An 18,674-nucleotide genomic window follows, 5' to 3' on the forward strand; every position below is an offset into this window, starting at 1 on the left:
GTATGTTCAGTCAGTTAGCCAGCCAGCCAGTCTTTCAGCCAGCCAGCCACTCCATCGTTCCTGCTTTGTTCATTCACCCTCCAATAAATCCTCTTCACTTCTGCACCGTGAGTCCAGCGTTTGGGTCATCTCTTCCACGCCTCCACACACAACCTCTGACAATCACAGGGAATCATGGCTAACTTTAATTTTACAGGGACAATTATTTTACATTTATTCATGTTGTAGGCATTATAAACATGATTTTTAAATTGTCATAAATATAGTCTGTTTCAGCACTTACATTCAAACTAATAGATTCTTTTCATATTTGAATACATACCTCACATCTATCTGCTAGGAGACATATTTATCTCCTTTATAGTCTGTAACTCTACAACAAACTCACCTGGTCAAACAAACGTACAAACATAGCTTCATAGCAATTGTTTTGCTTCTTTCATTCATTCATTGACTGACATATTAATTCTTTGTCCGAGCACCAACCACAACCTGATCAGAATATTAAATGACTCTAATTCCTCCTTTGCCTGTCTGGGTCTAGTTAAATTAGGAGTGGCATGGTTTGCTCCTTCAACTTAACCAAGCCCACGAGTCATTAAATCCCTAAAAAAAAGTGGCACCTCCTCAGGGCCTGGGAGTGTTTTTTGTTTGTTTTTTTGTTATGGGGGGGGTAAACCCTCTGAGTCAGCTTCCTCCTATAAGAGGTCAGGAAGGGACAAAATCAGACTTAACAAAAAACATGATAAGCCTGATTGACTCTGTTGAGCCGTACGCAGCGCACACACACACACACACACACACACACTTACTTTCAAATATGCAAAACATCTGCAGGTTCCTAACATAGCCGGTTCTTTGTAATTGAAAAGACTTGAGACTGGGTTACCCAGCAACACAAAAAAGCTTTCAGTGCTGGCAGTGTGGACCCGCCCACCCAGAATTCAACTTTACTGAATACACAGTCTTCTTGAGTCGATTCCTTACCTGAAACTGTCTGACTGACAGACATCGTGCTGACAGATTGCAGATCAGGCGTCATTATATGATTATTTCTTGTTATCAAACAGAGTAGGCCAATCATGCCAGTCTCTGCATGCTGATTGTCACCAGCACATCACTGAATCAGAGTTGTGACAGAAACATTAACTGACCCCAAATCCACTGATTGAAAGTACCAGCACTTTCCAGTTCACAAGTGCTTAACCTAACACTCACAGACTCCAACTGATGCATTTAGCTTCAGTATCCTGCCAGAGGAAAGTTTGATATGCAGGTTGGAGGAGGCGGGGTTTATACTACCAAGCTTGTGGTTAGCAGACGTGCTCTGCCTCCTTGGCCACGGCTGCCTCTGTGCTGGGTGTTATGGTCAGATATTACCACTTTGGTCTGATTCAACAATCTTATCAGTTGTTCATAAGTGAACTTTGCGTGTTCTTTTCAGAGACAAGAGTCTGTCTCCTGACACGTCTCTAGAAGTACATATTTGTATTTTGTGTTTTTCTGATTGCACTGTCATAAACTTGAACACGCTAAACTCTGGTTAGTGTGCAAACTAAATGCTGGGAAAATTGTGGGCAAAAATGTCTGTAACTATTAAACTTTTAATGCCACGCTTTTATTGATCTACTATAATTAAAGGTGAAAGTCTGCACTTCCATCACATTTTAAAAAACCTCCTATAGTGGTGTAAGAGAAAAATGACCGCACAAATAAACACCTTTTGAGATAGATACATATAACAAAGTGGTCATTATGGTCAATACAGGCCGAATGCAGTAAAAACTGCTTTTTTCTAGCCCTCCCACACAGCCTTTAAAAGTTAAACATTTGACAGCTGGATGAGTGGAGACCTGATGCAGGCACTGAAGTTAACAGTCATTTCATTATTTTGTTGTTAGTATGATTATTATCATGGATTAAACATAAAGATTTGATTCCACACAGTCTGGCAAATAAGAAGGCAGCGTATCTGTCAGTGAGAACAGCTTCATTTATTTACTCAATATTCCTGTCGTACAGTAATAATAACAAGCATTAGGAAGGAATTCAGGGAGAAAACATTTCAAGTGAAGGTGAAAAGAAGAATTTTTCCAGTGCGTTGTTTCTCATATGTAAACTGTGGAGAAAGCAGCTGTGGATCAGCATCAGTGTGTCTTCCTGGTGCTCACAGCTCAGACTTCAGAAGCTTCTTAGCTTTCTGCATGTTGCCAACCACTGAGGAAGAGACAGGAAATGTTTAATTACACAGTGTAAATGGATGCAAGCAGACAAAAACTGCATCGTGATACAAGTACGCGTCACAGCAAGTATGGGCTGCAGCACTTACAGAGTTTGATGTCACTTGGTTCATAGGCATACATGCGGTTGGCGTAGCGACCAGTGATGTCAGCCCTCACTGTCATTGAGGGGTCTGTGGAGAAATTGGTGCTGGGTAAGTGAAAAAACGCCAGTTGTGTGCATCAAACTATAATTTCATAACATTTCACTATAAAATATCAGATTTTTAATTTGTTGTCTCTGAAGTATATTCATTTACACAACAGGTTAGGATGGGCGAGGATTTTCCACAGCACCAATATTTTGGAGACATGGTTGTAACTGATATACAATACAGCTAATTATAGTTAATGTCATTTCCTTGAGAAACATTAAAAGGATTCAGTGCAATAAAACACACTGATAGATGTAATAGTAGTTACCAGTCTATATAAAGGATATGTCCTAATCTCAAGCTCTTACCAACAAAAAGGAGCCTGGGAACATACTGGCCATCAGGGGACAGATGTTTGTCTGTGGTTTCATACTGTAGGAGAAGCAAAAGAACCGTTTTTTTACAGGCACCGTAAACCTACGCGCCAGTGCTGAACCACAAAATGTAATAATGTTAAGAAAATGTAATAGAGACTGAAAGACTTTAAAATACTTCATTTTGTCAGGTGTTATAACCTACCACCAGATTAAGGACGATGAAGTCCTCATCAAGGATTTTTTGGACCTCGTTATCCTCGGAGATGACTTTCTTCAGCGCTGTGGGAGAAAATTGACTTTAAGTTTTATAACTCGGGTGCGTAGAGAAGAGCACCAGGATGACCAAGGTGACATCACATATGAACAAACACACACTCAGTCTTCAAACAGAACAGACTTCTCGCTCGAACAAACACAGTGAGTAACTTAATAAGTGAAACACTAGCAGCTACTCACCCTGGCTGTGTGGGCAGTCTTCAAGGTGAAAGATGACCAACAGGGGCTTGTTCCTAAAATACCAACCAGCCCATCATAAGCTTCAGCAAATTTTAGAGTTAAGTCAAAGTTTGGACTTTTATTTTGAAACTATGTCTTACTTTGACCTGGACCAGTAAAGACCCTCCTCATAAGTCTGAGCCCATATCAGCTGATCGCCCCATCCTGCACAGACAAAGACACCATTAGAGATAAGTGCGTCCTTTACCTCAGTAATACTGGGCTTGATGCGTGAATGAAATGACTCAAATACCTCTGGACAGAGTCTGTGGGACCCTCTTCCCACTCTTGGGGATATATTTTGCAGCAAAGGTAGAGGAAATGGCTACCAGGACCAAGAGCACAGACAGCGCTGATTTAACCATCTTTAGAGTTTTCCTGAAACAGCAAACACAAACCAGCTAGAAATGCATACCAGTTTTAGAAGCATCAGCCTGTTTGCTAAAGTAACTGCATTCACACTTCGATCAGCACATGAGCTGTTAAAACTTGCAGTAACAGAAAGGGAAGCGAAACTGAAGAGACACTTTTATAGAGAAGTCTATTTTAACAGAAATCCAGATACTTTTGTGCTTTTTCTTTTCCTGTAATGAACATTCCTCCGTAAAGTTTTAGCTATGACATGCAATTATTTCACATAGTAGAGTATTCACACACAAAAAGGTACAAAGCTATGGCGACAAGTTCTTTAGCTTACCTGTTCCCGAATAGTCAGGTAGAAAATGTGGGCAGATCGTGGACTTGCACTGTCTCTAGCTTCACCTGTCCTGTATTTAAGTACCTGTTGGCTGAGAGCCCACCTTCTTCCCTCCCCCACTTCTCTGTGCAGGAATGCCAGAGTGACGCAAAAGTTTGTTTGCCAACCAACTGCATAGTGAAAGTGGATAATTTGCATTTTCCGTGTGTATGAACAAAGACATCCTGTTGTAAGATCATGATTTAAACATTTTATGTTGGGACTCAACACACCCTTGTCAACCAGAAGAGAACTTGATGGAGCAGCACCTTTTTAAATAATATTAAATCATAATTTGGAAAGGAATAAGAGAAACTATTTACAAATTAAGATTTAAAAAGATATTCATGTAGCCATATTTGTCAGTAAGCAATATCTGAATTTTCTAGACGATATAGGTATTCAGTTATTGTCAAATCACGGTTTGTGTTATCGTTGTGGGGTCTTTACCTTACAATATAAAGGCGTAATTTGGTGCATTTAAATAAAAACTGAATTGAGTGTTTCCTTTGGCTACTACAGCAATAATTAGTTTGATGCACATTTTGCACAGGTGTGATCAGGATGAGTTGGGCTGTTTGGCTTCGATCCATGGCCAAGTCAGCATTAAACGTAGGAAAGCGATCAGAGACTGAATGATGATTGGTCTGCATGTGATTGGTTCAGAGCACAAAGCAGCAACTTGATATCCTCTTTGCTGCAAAGTACACTGCTGTTATAGTCATGCAGAGCATGAATGATGCTTTGCATGAACAAAATGATGACCTGAGCCTTTAGTTTTTGAAAACTAGGACTTGTTAGCAGACGAGAACTAATTCACGATGCACAGAGGTTTGTATCCTGCCTGGTTTTTATCTCAGAGCATCTCAGCCGTCGCCTGTGCACTGCAGCGGGGGTCTCATGGTCACCTAGCTGCTGTCAATAGCAGCTTTGTTCAGGCTCCAGCCATTCTACCTCTCTGATTGAATCAGCCCTTTCACCACAGATCTGCCTGCAGTTTCTAACAGTCCACACACACTTGCTCTCCTCTGCTCAGTTCCAGGAAGTAGAGTAATACAATCATTTGAGTTGAGCAACATTTTTCTTTATGGGCACTAACATATCATAATATGATATGAGATAATATGAGAACATTTGAATTTGCATTTGTATATTCCAGTAACAGACATATTTGGTTTTTTGTCAAAATACTGAATACTAAAACTTTTCCACTCACAGGAACTTTTTATCCAAGCAGCTTTTGTGTAGCTGAAAACAAACGGTTTCTATCTAAGCTAATGACATTCATAAGTCATTAATAGACACAGTTCACGGGTTTCCAGGTTTGTGAAGATCCTCCTCTACCAGGATGTGCTCTTTATTCAATCAGGACCCCCTGACCCGCTGCACTGACAATTGTAATCATTGCACGATAACATGTACACGTACACACTTAGTTATTTATTTGTTTTGTAATGGGGTAAAACAACAGATGACGCAGGAACTGACCAAACAGATTTTATTAGTAACGTACATCAACTTTTGGTGTGATTAAGAAGAGGAAATTGACGTTTTCCCTGTTTTCCCTGGTGTCTCTTGTTGCTGGTGCACTTTGTGTCAGTATTTGTTGTGTGTGTTCTTCTGTCTGGGTGTGGTGCTCCTTTTCTGCTCCTTCAGCCAACTCACCCGTTCACCTGAGACTCATCAGCTAACTGTGACCTGCAGCATCTGTCTCAGCTTAGCTCTCCAGTTCCATTGTCCAGTTCACCCATTGAACTAACACAATGGCTCATTCTGGCCACTCTGAGGGTCTTCGTGTTATTCGACCTTTTTCCGTAACTCCTTGTTTCCCTGTGCCTCAGGTCCATGACCTGAACCAGCAATGTGAGAAAGACCAGTGACCAGTTGAACCTCATAATCATCATCATGGCCTTTTTGCCATAGTATCTTCTAAAAACTCCAGATCCTCAGTTTCCCATTTAAACCATGAACATATCATCATATCTGTTGTATTGAAATGGATGCTAGTTTAGAGCTTTCCAGTTGCATCAACTCACCAAAGACAGATGTAATGCCAGAAGTGAACAGGGCCTATTTCCACAGAATACATTCCACATATTCAGTTCATAAAATTCAATTCATTTTTATTAATATAGTACTGACAGCAGTCACCTCATGGGGCTTTTATATTGTAGGTTAAATAACCTACAATGTTAGAATTCCACATCTTAGATCCCAACACAAATACTGAAGACATATAAATTCCTTCCACATATTAAACGCCAGATATTTTAAGGCCTTGGTGGCTACTCAAACCTTTGTTCTGGTTTTATCCATTTGATTTCTCTGTCCACGTCTTCTACAGTTTGTTTTTTTTTCCTTTTGGTCATTTTTAACATTTTCTTGTTTTTTGTTTATTTTGTTTTTGAAAATGACAACAAGAAAAACAAAGAACTGAATTAAAAGGGGATAAAACACATATCAGTGACTGAAAAGGTCCAAACGACTATCCTTTGAACATACAATAACAATCTAACGAGATTGCACTAAAACAAAGACCAAAGAAAATTGTTAATTAAGAATAAATATTAAATAGAGAGAAGAACTGAAATATATGCGAAAATACCTCCATTTTGTATTGATTTGCCTCAAAAATTGACAATCATTTTTTAACTTTTACATACATTGTCGTCACTATTCCAGATGTTTCCCTCGTTTAGAAGATTCCCTCTTTTTTAAATATCTGACCCCTTCTTTTTGAACTCACCTTTTCTTATGTCTATTGAATTTCAAACAACCTCTGAATACATTTTGGGGAGAGATTATCTTGCGCTTTGTATATTATCATAGCAATGATCAGCTAAATCATACAATGTTAAGGCATGCAGTTAAATGAATAATCCATTGGTTGGTTCATAATAATCTTGCTGTGGCTGCAAAGTAAGTACAGCGTAAACTGTTGGAGTTGTATGTAGTGATGGGAAAGTAATATTGCAAAACAGGGATGAAATTACAAAAGGAATATCAACTTCAGCTATGCTTTGGCTTCACTGATGTGACCTGTGACACCCAATCCAGAAGCAAACAAGCTTATGTTCTCAGCCTCTGGTGGTAGTTCAGATCATCTACTGATCAGAAGGTTGGCGGCTTGATCCCTGGCTGCTCCAGTCTGCATGCCAAATACAGGCATGATACTAACCCCAAGTTGTTCTCTGGTGCATCCATCAGAGTATGAAGGTTAGACAGAAAGCACAGAAAAGAAAATCTGTAAATGACACATGGTGTAGAAAGTGCTTTGACAAGGCAGATGGCCTGAACTAAGCCACATGGGCTCTGCACAGGGTGGTGAAGAGAACCAGTTGTTGAAAGGGTGAGAAAAGTGAGGATGCTGGAGGCAGAGTAGAGTTGGAGCTGGGTGAGGTTGGTGGCAAGTTAAAAACAGGTCAAGGACCTCAGGCACAGGTAAGCAGGGTAAATGGCCTTTACACATCCAGTCATCCACACATTCACACACTGGTGATGGCAGCTACATTGTAGCCACGGCCACCCTGGTCACATAACACAAAAAGAGGGCTTGATTAAAGTATACATGGAAGTGAGTTTAGTGAAAGAAGGGAAGTAGAGCCCACAGACCACATTTCCAAATATAGACCCAACATACAGATCTGTAGATACTTCAGAAAGGGCAACATTGCATTAGTGTTTAGAAAATAAACACTAATGCAAATCCAAATTCACCAACTGTCTTTAATTATGATAGCTGCCACATACTCATTTATAAGTTGTACATTTCTGAGAACTGTGACCTCGTTTCCCTGCGTTTTGTCTCAAACATGTTTTCTAGGATTATCAGCTAAAGCTGTCCTCAAAAGCATCGCTCTTATGATTTAGTGTCACTCAGCTTTTGATTCACCTTTACTGCTTTGCAGCTTTGTTTTATGTGACACTCCACTTGCATGAGAGGTCGTCATTCATTTAGTGTTCTTCTTTGCTTTTACCCTGACTGCAATTTCCTGTTGAAATCTTCTGTTCCTCGACACAGCACTAAATAAATGTTTCTGTGTTTCTTGCAACAGGATGTGGAAGCAGCTTAGTGATGAGGTGTCCTTACTTCAGCTCCCTCTATTGCCTTTCACTCCTGAGTTTCTATCTTTGTGTGGTCTATACACCACGGTCAATATTTGCACTAAAGGGCAGGGTTAAAGGCCACTCCTCGTAACACTTCACTCACCAGATGCACTCAGCCCTGCCCTGATAACACGGATCTGACGTCAGCTGTCTCCACACGCACAGAGGATAGACCTGCCTGAACAGGATGTGTTTTCCTGATTTAAAATGAAACACCTGAACTGACAAATATTCCCAAGGTGTTGTTCATCATTCTGTGCAGTACAGACGCACATTTCACTCAAACTGCTTGTTGCTCACATCAGTCACACTTCAAGGGAAAACACAGCAACACTTGCTCAGTATTTAAACATTTATTTAATACACTGTGTACAAAAGAATTCAACTGAAAATGAATGTGTATGAATTTATTCATACAGTTCATACCTTCACGGAAAAAAAAAATTGCCACCAAACCCAAAAAAAAAAATCATGGAGCACACGGTCAAATTTATATAAAAAAAATGTAGAGGGTGAAAAGTTAAAAAACAAAAACAAACAAAAAAACCTCTTACAGTCCCACAAGAGACACAAATGACTGTTTTCACAGAAAACACATAATATAGGCGACCCACAGAGGGACTCATCGTTCCCATCTTTAACACTGACGACACAAACCCCTCCTGGATTTAGACGAGTACAGAGGTGACAGGCAGCGGCTCTTCTGACAATAGCATAGCATGTTGTGATTGCCCCACCACGCGCTTACATATGACACACTGCTGTTGGAGAAAAGCAAAAGCAAAGCAAAGGATCTACTCAGATCAGCAGAGTTCATAGCAGCAGTTTTCTCAGGGGTAGGCAAACTCAGGCGGTTTAAGTGTTATGTTTCTTTACAGGCCCAGTTTTCAAAAATCATAGATGAAGTTCAGCTGGTTTTTCTAAAGTTTTGTCTCATGCAGGAAGGGAAAACATTTCCAATTCTTCTGTACAAATCTTACTGATGGTGCAACAAAACTAGAGAGCAACACTATAAGGAGGAAACGAAGTGGTGTGCTGAGTTGGACGTTTTCATTTGGCCAACTCTGTTAATGATTTGGAAAGTGACAAAGCAGACAGGCGCCAAGCTGCAGCAATTCAGATGTAGTGGGGACACATGGTAGCCCAATCTCACTGTTAAAAATGAACACGATAAAAACAAAGTCACATCAGTGATCATCTCACAGCCTTCCAGTCATTCATTTACAATCTCTTGTCTTCTCTCTTCTTGTTCTGTCACAGACTCTTCAGTTACCAGCAGCAAGCTTACTGTTCAGGACAGATCATCCTGGTCTTTCCATAATTGTCTAAAGACAGACGTCTGCATTAATTGGATCGCCGTTAACGGCTACTCTAGTGTCTTTCAGTTATTCCCGGGCTGATGGCAACATCACCTAGTGGCCATGCTGTGGGTGCTGATTATGTTGGTTGTTAGCGGGGTATTTGGGGGGCAGTGGTGGTCCATTAACACCAGGGTGGTAGAAAGCACAGCTGCCCTCATACCTGCAGCTTCCTTTCATCATGAAGTGACGACAAACAGGCCTCTTGGACATGTCTGCCAGGAGAAAACAGCATTATAGATTTAAGGGTGAAGTATGTGAAACAAAGAAGGTGAGAGCAGCAAATTGGTTACTATTATATGACACTTGTATTCAGTACATTTGAGTGAAACATACTCTAAATGCTTCTGCACAGTCTGCAAACTTTGCAAACACATTTAAAATAAGACTTGAAAATAAGGTACCATTCATATTGTTGTGTCCTCCTCCTCTGGGACCTCCTCGCCCTCTGCCTCTAAATCCTGGGTCTCCTCCTCCCCGACCACGGCCTCCTCTGTGAAAGTGCCCCCCTCTGTGGGGCCCTCCTCTCATCGAGTCATCTCCCCAGTAGTTGCCGTCTCCTCTCCCCTGACCTGGCGGTGGTCCCATCATGCGTGGGCCTCCACCGCCACTGAAAGGTGGTCCGTGGTTGTGAGGGGGCGGGGGGTGGTTAAACCGAGGACCACCGGGTGAACTGTTGGGCGGGTAGCCACCATTCATGGGCATCTGCATGTGCATGGTGTTCATGCTGTTCATGCCTGGACCATGTCCCAGCAGACCCTGGTTGACTGCAGAGGAAGAAAAAGAAGAAGTAAGAAACACACGGACACGACCCTACGGTAACATATTTAATATAACAATTTAATTTAACAGTTAAAGATGAAAATGAACTCAGTTAATTCACCTGGTGGAGGTCCACTCTGGTTCTGGTTCTGATTCTGAGTCTGCTGGAGGGAGCCCAGCAGCTGTTTAATTTTATCTGAGAAGTCTGGTTGCTTTATCAACTCTTCAGTAGACTGGTTACCAGAGGGCCCCTGATGATAGACAGTTGTCATTAGTTACACTGGCCAGTAACAACAGAAAGAAAACTTAAACCAAGTGCAGAGATATTTTACAAAAACTTCCATAATTAGAAAAGATGCTACTTTGTGATGATTGTCCTGTATTTACCATTATGGATGTCAGCAGCTCCTGTATATTGACAGAGGGAGGCACAGTGCTGCTGACAATGTTGGAGGCTGGTGGGCTGCGGGAACTGTTGTTCAGGTTACCAATGAGATTGGCCAAGACAGGCGGCAGCTTGGCGCTCTCGCCAGAGCCTGGTTGTGACATCGTGTCCATAGGTTCTACGTAGCCGTCATCCTGCATTGACGAGTCCTGGATTGGAAATCAGACTGAGAGCTTAGTAGGCTGGTAGTACACATGTAGAATATGTAAATGACAAGAAATAGAATTGTAGAGAGTGTGTGTTTAGTGAGCCAACCTCATCGAGTGGGATGAGACGGGGGGGCATGGGTTCATACGGCTCTGGATCTGGTTCGTGTGGACTGTCAGGCACACTGATGATGAGAAAGGAAAGAAAACTGTAAACACCAAATTCTGGTTTTAATAACAGGACAATTTAACTTTTTGGTATGAACATGGTAAGACTCGTTTCTTAGAGTGACCTAAAGTGGCTTTTCCTCATTTTCTCTCAGACCACAACAATGGCGGATGCCCATACCAAGCAAGACCAAAGCTACTAATATGAAGAAATGTATGTAAATGATGCTTGAAATTGTAATCTCAGGCACACAACTGAGGGCATAGCAGCACACATACTGTTGAAATGTCTTCTTCTACATTTTGTAGTGCACAGCTTGATCCTGGAAAAATGCACTTACTAACCACCACGGATACATATGCCCTACCTCTCTTTGCTGAGAAAGATCTCTTGCAGGATGCCCATTTCACGGTCTCTTTGGGTGAGTTTCTCTGTGCTGTTTGCACCTGAAGTAACAAGACTGCCAGCCAGCGTCAGGGGTCTTGGGGGTGTCCAGGGGACTCTTTCTTCCATGGTATCATGGGAAAGCCGACGAGCCATTTCAAATGTCTGCCGGTCCATCATTAGCTCTCGTTTTGCTGCCTCACCGAAGTCCTTAATTTTGTTGACATTGACTGTGAATTAAGTATAATAGCATTAATAGTTGTTGTTTTTTGATGATTTACAGACCAACTGTAAAAAGTCAACTCAAACACTTTGGTATTTGAACCCTCCAGCTTTACCTCTTTCTGTCTCGTCCAGATCAAAGTAAAAATAGTGTTTGAGCTGCTCCTCTTCAGCCCAGTGAACCGTCTTCTTCTTCTTGCCTTTCTTGGTCAAGCTTTCTTCTTCTCCACGTGGCTCTGCCAGTGCATTTGGTTTCTCGCCTGTAAACAAGACCCAACAAGGAAAACATTTTATGCTCGTTTCCAACAAAATAAGAAAACACCCTGGAGGCAACATGTGCTCATTACAAATCCTCATCATCATCTTCAAGAACTAACCATTGTCAGAGGGCTCTGGGTCCTCAGAGGGAACAGGGGTCCCAGGCTGCTCAGGTTCCTGGTTTTCATCTGCAGGAGTGCTGGAAGCAGCACTTTCTGGAGATGCTGGTTTTGTAGAAGATGCAGAATATACAGGTTTGCTGTCGAATGGGCTTGCCTAAAGGAGACAAGGCAACAGTGGTGAGTATCTGGTGAGAAAAACCAACGATTCTGTGCAGTTTCTGTGTCTCACACAACAACAGACTAAAGAATTCTATACAAATTAACAGAAATACAGCAAAACAATGTCTATAATTTTCTGTCAAGCAAAAACAGACTAATTCTGGGGACATTTACATAAAACACAACAATAATTTTAAAAATGACAAAATTACTAAATTAATTAAGAACAACAACAACAAGGAAACAAAATCTTGAATAAAATCTGAGGTCAGACTGTCCTGAGATCCATCACTACCTTGTTAGTTGTGGGGGAGACCACCTTGGTACTAGCTGTAGCGTTAGCACTGGGTTTCTTTTTCTTGATCTTGATCCCGGGAACTGGGGCAGAGTTCAGAGCATCTAGGAAGCCAGTGCACTCCATTGCTGCAGGAAGAAAAGAAAACAAGATTACTGATACGTCACCATCATGTCCTTGTATTTAAGAGCAAAGGTTCTTCAGTGGGTATATGTGAACTCACGTTGTGCGGGAATGATTTTGACTTTGATCTCCTTGGCGGAATTGGAGGGTGTATTTAGAGGTTTATACTTTTTCTCCTGAGGTGGAGCATCTCCTGAGCCAGAGCTGTAGATGAAAAAAATGAACACAAGAAGAAAAATGTCAGTACTGCAGTGTTAGTACCACCTGAGGGCACCAGTGAGAAAGCTACAAGACTATGATGCTTTGCTCACAGAACAGGCTGTTGTGGAGGTGCAATACCTGTGTCGTTTGAGGACTGGAGGCTTGATGTTGTACTTGCTACCCAGCTGTGGGGCAGCTGGCGTCTTCTTAGGAGGGGCTGGGTTGGGAGGGTCTCCGATTTCCAGTCCTAAGTAACATAAAACACTGATGCTCACAAAGAACTTAAACAATTCCATTTTATTTATTTACTACAACTTCAGAACAACAGTCCCCTTAAGGTGCTTTATATTGTAAGGAAACCCAGTTTTAGAAAGAACCCCAACAATAACACAGACATTTATGAGCAATCATTTGGCAACGGTGGTAAGAATAAACTCCCTTTTAACAGGAAGTTTCCCTTAGGCGAGCCAGGCTCAAGGAGGGGCAAAGTTGGTGAGGGAAACGACAAAAGCAGAGGGAGGCAAAGAAAGACGAAGAGACAGACAAGACACACTATTGGAGAAAGAGCCAAACAGCTCTCCACCTTTACCTATGGAGCGAATCTTAGTGTGGCTGGGTGCATGAGCTTTGGGTTTGTCCTTCTTCTCCTCATCTCCACCTTTTTCCTTCAAGTCACGCACAGGCACCTTAGTCTCCTCTTTCTTCTTTTTCTTATCTATAAAAGACATATAGAAAGTCTTTAAATCTGATGCCTACAGGATACTTTGATGCTAAAAAGAAAAGTAGATCTGTACCTGCAGGAGAGGTGGTACTGCCTGAGACACTTTGGGAGCGGATTGTAGCCATCCAGCCATCCACAAGCACAGCAGCCAATTTCCTCAATTCTACAAACAAAAGACAACACAATAAATTGAAAATACACTGCTGCCTATATTTAAGAGGTTTCATTTCTAATGTAAAACTAACTCACCCTCAGTCTCCGCACTCTTGCTCAGCTGCTTCACCAACTTGGCAGTATTGTTCTGGGACAGATTAAAAGCAGGTTAGATGTTATTGTTTCTCTATAGATTGCAACTATAAACACAACAATAAAAAAAATACCTGTTTTAGGTGATCGACTTTAAGGGGCAACTTCTGCAGTGTTAGCAGGATAAGTTGAAGTAGAGGAGAGTTGTTGGTGGTTTTGGAGTAGGTGAGCCAGGCATTAAGCAGCTTGTAGCCACCAACTCTGATAAACCTAAGTGAAAGAGCGAACAACAAATTATAGAGAAGGCATGCAAGGATAGACAGAAATTGAATAACCAGCAGGTTTTGTCCCAACACTATTTTACTGGGACAAATAATTTAAAACAACAGTTGGGTAAATTACACAAACACACAATTGTTCTATAAACCTCCCACCCCAATTTTAAACCTACACTCCAGAAAGTACTAAAACAACTTCACACAGCTCTATTCATGCTACAAACAGGGATGTGTATGCTGACACAGTACATATGCAAACATTGACAGCGTGGTGGCGCCTCGGGGCAGGGTGCTTGGATGTGTTTGGATGAAAAATATAAGAAGTCAAAAAAAAAAGTGTGACTTGAACTGAAAGTTAACAGCTGTCATGCTTTTATCAAGTCCGGTGAATGAGAGTAACAGAATAGAAACGTGACCACAGGATGTGATTTCCAGCATACCTGTTAAGAACATCGTGGGATTTCGTCTGCAGCAGGATGTTCAGGTACATACATCTACTGACCATCTTAGTTGAAGCTTTCATCAGGCTGCATTGGGAAAAGGTGTTTAGAAATCATTGAGTTAAAGTCCTGAACTAAAGGTGTTGTTCACAGTGAGTGCATATTCACATTTCAATTCAGTTCTTTACCTAAACACTTTTGGGACTCCTTCCAGACTGCGGAGCTCTCCATCCTTGCCCAGCAGAGCCTCCACACCTTTCAAAATCTCTCTTGGGTCTACTGGTCGCCCTGCCATACCCTAAAACACAATACTATATTAAATACACTCATCTACATCACACAGCTGTATTACATTTGTGTTATATGGAGATGTTTTGTCTGTTGTAATAAGTATCACATCAAGTGTGGGCTATTTGTCTGCCAGATAGAAAAACAGGGCACCGTCCAACAGAATTCCAACCAGACTGTCTTTTAGACTTTTGACTAAGACTACAACCACCCACCCCACACACACGCGCTTCTCAGGGACACACATTGACAACTGTATTAATCAGATCCCTTAAAATGTGTCAGAACAACAAAGTTACAGCAGAGTCAGCCAACAACCACTAACACGTTCAGATTCCACTTTGAAACCGGTCCTACAGCAGCTCAGAGGATGACAGCACCAACCTGTTCAAGGACATTCCACCAAGAACACACGTGCCACCATACGCCAACAAGGCCCTATTATATCCACTGTACTGCACCAAAGGAGGCCTCTATGACCAACTATCTAAGAAATCATTTAAATGTGTGTGTATATGCGTGTGTGTGTGTGTGTAGAAACACAATCTGAAACACAAATCACCAAGTACAGACAGTCAGTAGCATTTTCTTGCAGCCATATAGCCATAAAGGTTATATGTGCTGTGCTGTCTTGTACTTGAGGTGTTTGGAGTACCAACTGCAGTAAAGTAGTGACCAGGCCGGGTCACTGCTACTTGCTCTTCAGTACCACAGGGGGTCTGCTCTCTGGGACTTTCACTTGCAGGACAGCACATTGCCATAATACTTTCATTTTGTGTGCGAGGAAACCCTGTTTATTCCATTTCAAGCTACAATTAAAGAAGCAGGAGCAACGCAGACAACTATGCACATTTATAAAGTTCATGTACAAAGCTTCACACCTGCCATTAATCGTTTTTATTTATTTCAATATTTCACTATTAAAATAAAAAAAGAATATTGAAAATCTATTTACCTTGGATTTCATATGCTTATTTCATCATACATTTCCACTTATGTATCACAGCTATATAAAATAGTTCAAAATATCCAAAGAGAATACTTTTAAGTAATGCTGAATATGACTTATCAGTGTTTGTTTTTAATAACATACATCTATCACAGTCATATTCATTTGTGCAAAAAATATAACTTTGTAAGAAAAAGAGAAAACAAACAAATACTTTATACAAACAAAATCTACTGTCATTAATTAATTATGACATCTAATGAAAAGGTGAATGGTACAAAGATTATATTCAATGAAAAAATAAAATATGATTAAAAAGAACTGTATGAAGAATGAAATGCTTGGAAACTGTGACATTAGTTTGTTAATCTTCACCTGTGGTCATGTGATCATAGTGTCAGTTTCTCTGTGCTGGATTATTCTGTTTTAATGAGATAACTGACAGTTATCCCAGCCAGGAGGCACAAGTCTAGCCACTTACTGCCACCTATAGGTTAGTTTTTGCACATTGGCACTGCACTCTCTGTAGTAACAACACATTTTAAATGGAAACACCTGTTAAACATCACATGAAGCTGTCACAAATTAAAGTGACTGTAAAGTTTAAAGGTGTTGGGTGTTTACTTACTTTTCATCTTTGAAAAGTGCAATATGAGCCAAACACAAACAGTGAACACTCAAGCACATATGAATGCTCCAGTGTTTTAGATTATTATTGTGTTAATCTGAATAACCCTCAAATGATTCATAATATAACTGCTCGAACTGACCTTTATAATAAGCATGCACTTTATTTTCTTTCAATGCATTTCGTAATGAAACATTTTGCCAATTTATGGAAATGTCATGATGTGAGGAATCAGTTAGGTCTTACCCGCGTAACTGTTGTAGTAGAAGTTTTAAATAGTCTCAGACCTCCACAACACTGCAAATAACTCAAATCCTGTAAATGTCACAATTGTTACACATATACACACAATCAGTGGTTATACATGACCCTGGTTGCTGGTTCAGGAGGAGAAGCAGTTTTGCATAGACATACTGTGGTGTTACTACACATCACCAATACCTTATGTAAAACAAATGTATGGCTTTCTATGCTTGGAATAAATATATCGTCACTGTATCGTTCATGGTTACTCAACAGACGGCAAATTGAATATATTCAATCAAGAAGCCTCAGAAGAAATCGAGCAACAGTGTAAAACGCCCTCTGTTATATAAGGGCAACTGAAGCAGCCTATAAAAGGCTGCTTCTTAACCTGAAATCTGTCACAGCAGAGGGCAGGCCTGCTCCTGCTCTCAGCTGCTTGACGAAGGGGAGGGAGGAGGAGGCTGCCTGCTAATCAGAGCACTCCCTCTGTTAACCACTTCGGCGACAACCCAGCTCCTTCACAAACAATCGCTGTCACAGCGGAGACAGTACTGATGGAATAACACAGCGAGCACCATATGCGTATCAAAGTCAGACAATGCGATGGCGTATGAGTCTATACTTGATCTGCACAGCCGTTTGCCAAATACTCCAAATGTAGTTCCGAGGAAAACACGGCTAGCCCTCGGAGCTGTCCCGAGGACAAAAAGCAAATCGCAACTAGTCCACCATATTTGTCAATCCTGTTTGTTCGCCGGTCATCTTGCAATCTTTATCCTCAGATTGCCGAGTACCTGGTTTAGGCTTTTCGTGAACTCCCTGTGCTATAATTATCGTCATTTAAACACACACGCATACACACACACACACATACAGTGCTTCACAAAATGTCCACAATCCTCAAACTAACGCAATCTTTATGTATAGATTGCGGTGGGTGTTCGTTCCGTGGATCAGCCCCTACAAAACAAAATCTGGCAGGCAAAAAGTCCGGCTTCATGATCTGGAAAGTTCCCTTCTGTGCCTACGGCAATCTTTATGAACAGATTGCTTATGGTTATTTTACGAATTTTCCAGTTATATCTTTATTTGTATAATTACTCAATTCCGTCTCACACACGAAGAAACGGAGCATTTTGCTTCCGTCCACGTTCCTGTGTGAGCTCATACTACAAGTCTATGCTCAAATTATTTGCTAAGAACCAAGCTAACATACGGTGCCTGCTAGCCAGCTACCGCTAGGTAGCCTATTGTCTACGACTAATTTCATTTGAGGAATTTCAATTCAACTTCAAAATCAACTTACTATTGATAATATAGATCCTCAGCGTCTCGGGAATATTATAGTGTGCTTTTAAGGCACTTATAGATCCTATTTAAATAATTTTATGTCTTCAACCTTCATGGTTTTAATTTCAACTGAAAAACTTCTTGTGGGTGGGGCTGTGATAGCTAAATGCTAGCCTTTCCTTCAGGAACAAACTGGAGGCAAAAATAGTAATCAAATGTCCATTACTTGAAGAAAAAACATGAATTTGAGTTGTTCAAAGTCCTCGACGGCTCAGTCTTCGGGAAAGCAAATTCATACCTGAAAAACACACAGAAAGCGCACATTTAATTTCATTTGTTTACAAAATTCCCATCCATCATCAACATCAACGTCCTTGAATGTTTTGTTTTATACACTCAGCAGTAATTTCGCATTAAGAGCTGAACAATGCGTCGAAAATAAGCCCCTCTGTTTTTCTGACTTGACTTACCTTTGACCAAATCCAGGAATAAGCGCGTGTAGGAGGGATTTACCTTTTATACTACGTGACGTTTTTAACGTCACCGGAAACGTTTTTTTTACGTTTTCGTTGAAACAAAATGGAGGATAACGGTCGTTCTTTGCCAATCAAGGGCAATATGGCGCATCTCACATTGTTGGAAATCTAATTTTGAATTACTCCTCGTAATCGCCATTAATGCGTTAAATTTTTGTATAATTCGAATCAGACAAAACTACATCAACATATTTTATCGACAAACCCCAGTTTTACTGATTCTTAGATATTTAAATTTAGTAAACAATATTCCTTCAAAATGGCGACTAGTCTTTTTGTTTGTCACGTGCTATAATGTCACATGTTTGTGCTAACGGGA

At 40.8% G+C, this 18,674-nt stretch overlaps 2 protein-coding genes across 2 annotated transcripts; both read right to left on the reverse strand.

Moving 5' to 3' along the window:
* Positions 1 to 1,973: 1,973 nt before the first annotated feature.
* agr2 (anterior gradient 2) lies at positions 1,974 to 4,062 on the reverse strand. Its single transcript, XM_005950051.2, has 8 exons — positions 3,944 to 4,062; positions 3,500 to 3,624; positions 3,348 to 3,411; positions 3,208 to 3,260; positions 2,954 to 3,030; positions 2,743 to 2,806; positions 2,330 to 2,413; positions 1,974 to 2,217 (listed from the first exon to the last, which is right to left on the reverse strand). Exons 2-8 carry the CDS (start codon positions 3,609 to 3,611, stop codon positions 2,168 to 2,170), a joined length of 504 nt encoding a protein of 167 aa, XP_005950113.1. The 5' UTR covers positions 3,612 to 3,624; positions 3,944 to 4,062; the 3' UTR covers positions 1,974 to 2,167.
* A 3,791-nt stretch (positions 4,063 to 7,853) lies between these two features.
* ppp1r10 (protein phosphatase 1, regulatory subunit 10) lies at positions 7,854 to 18,325 on the reverse strand. Its single transcript, XM_042215389.1, has 18 exons — positions 17,836 to 18,325; positions 14,607 to 14,716; positions 14,419 to 14,505; positions 13,835 to 13,970; positions 13,704 to 13,755; positions 13,528 to 13,617; positions 13,323 to 13,448; positions 12,872 to 12,980; positions 12,633 to 12,736; positions 12,410 to 12,537; positions 11,953 to 12,109; positions 11,692 to 11,835; positions 11,337 to 11,583; positions 10,910 to 10,985; positions 10,597 to 10,803; positions 10,331 to 10,460; positions 9,852 to 10,214; positions 7,854 to 9,662 (listed from the first exon to the last, which is right to left on the reverse strand). The coding sequence occupies exons 2-18, from the start codon at positions 14,711 to 14,713 to the stop codon at positions 9,502 to 9,504; spliced, it is 2,424 nt and encodes an 807-aa protein (XP_042071323.1). The 5' UTR covers positions 14,714 to 14,716; positions 17,836 to 18,325; the 3' UTR covers positions 7,854 to 9,501.
* Positions 18,326 to 18,674: the final 349 nt, after the last annotated feature.

The sequence above is a fragment of the Haplochromis burtoni genome, unplaced genomic scaffold, assembly GCF_018398535.1.
Source record: "Haplochromis burtoni strain Fernald_Lab_line unplaced genomic scaffold, NCSU_Asbu1 Contig_711, whole genome shotgun sequence".
NCBI classification, from domain to species: domain Eukaryota; kingdom Metazoa; phylum Chordata; class Actinopteri; order Cichliformes; family Cichlidae; genus Haplochromis; species Haplochromis burtoni.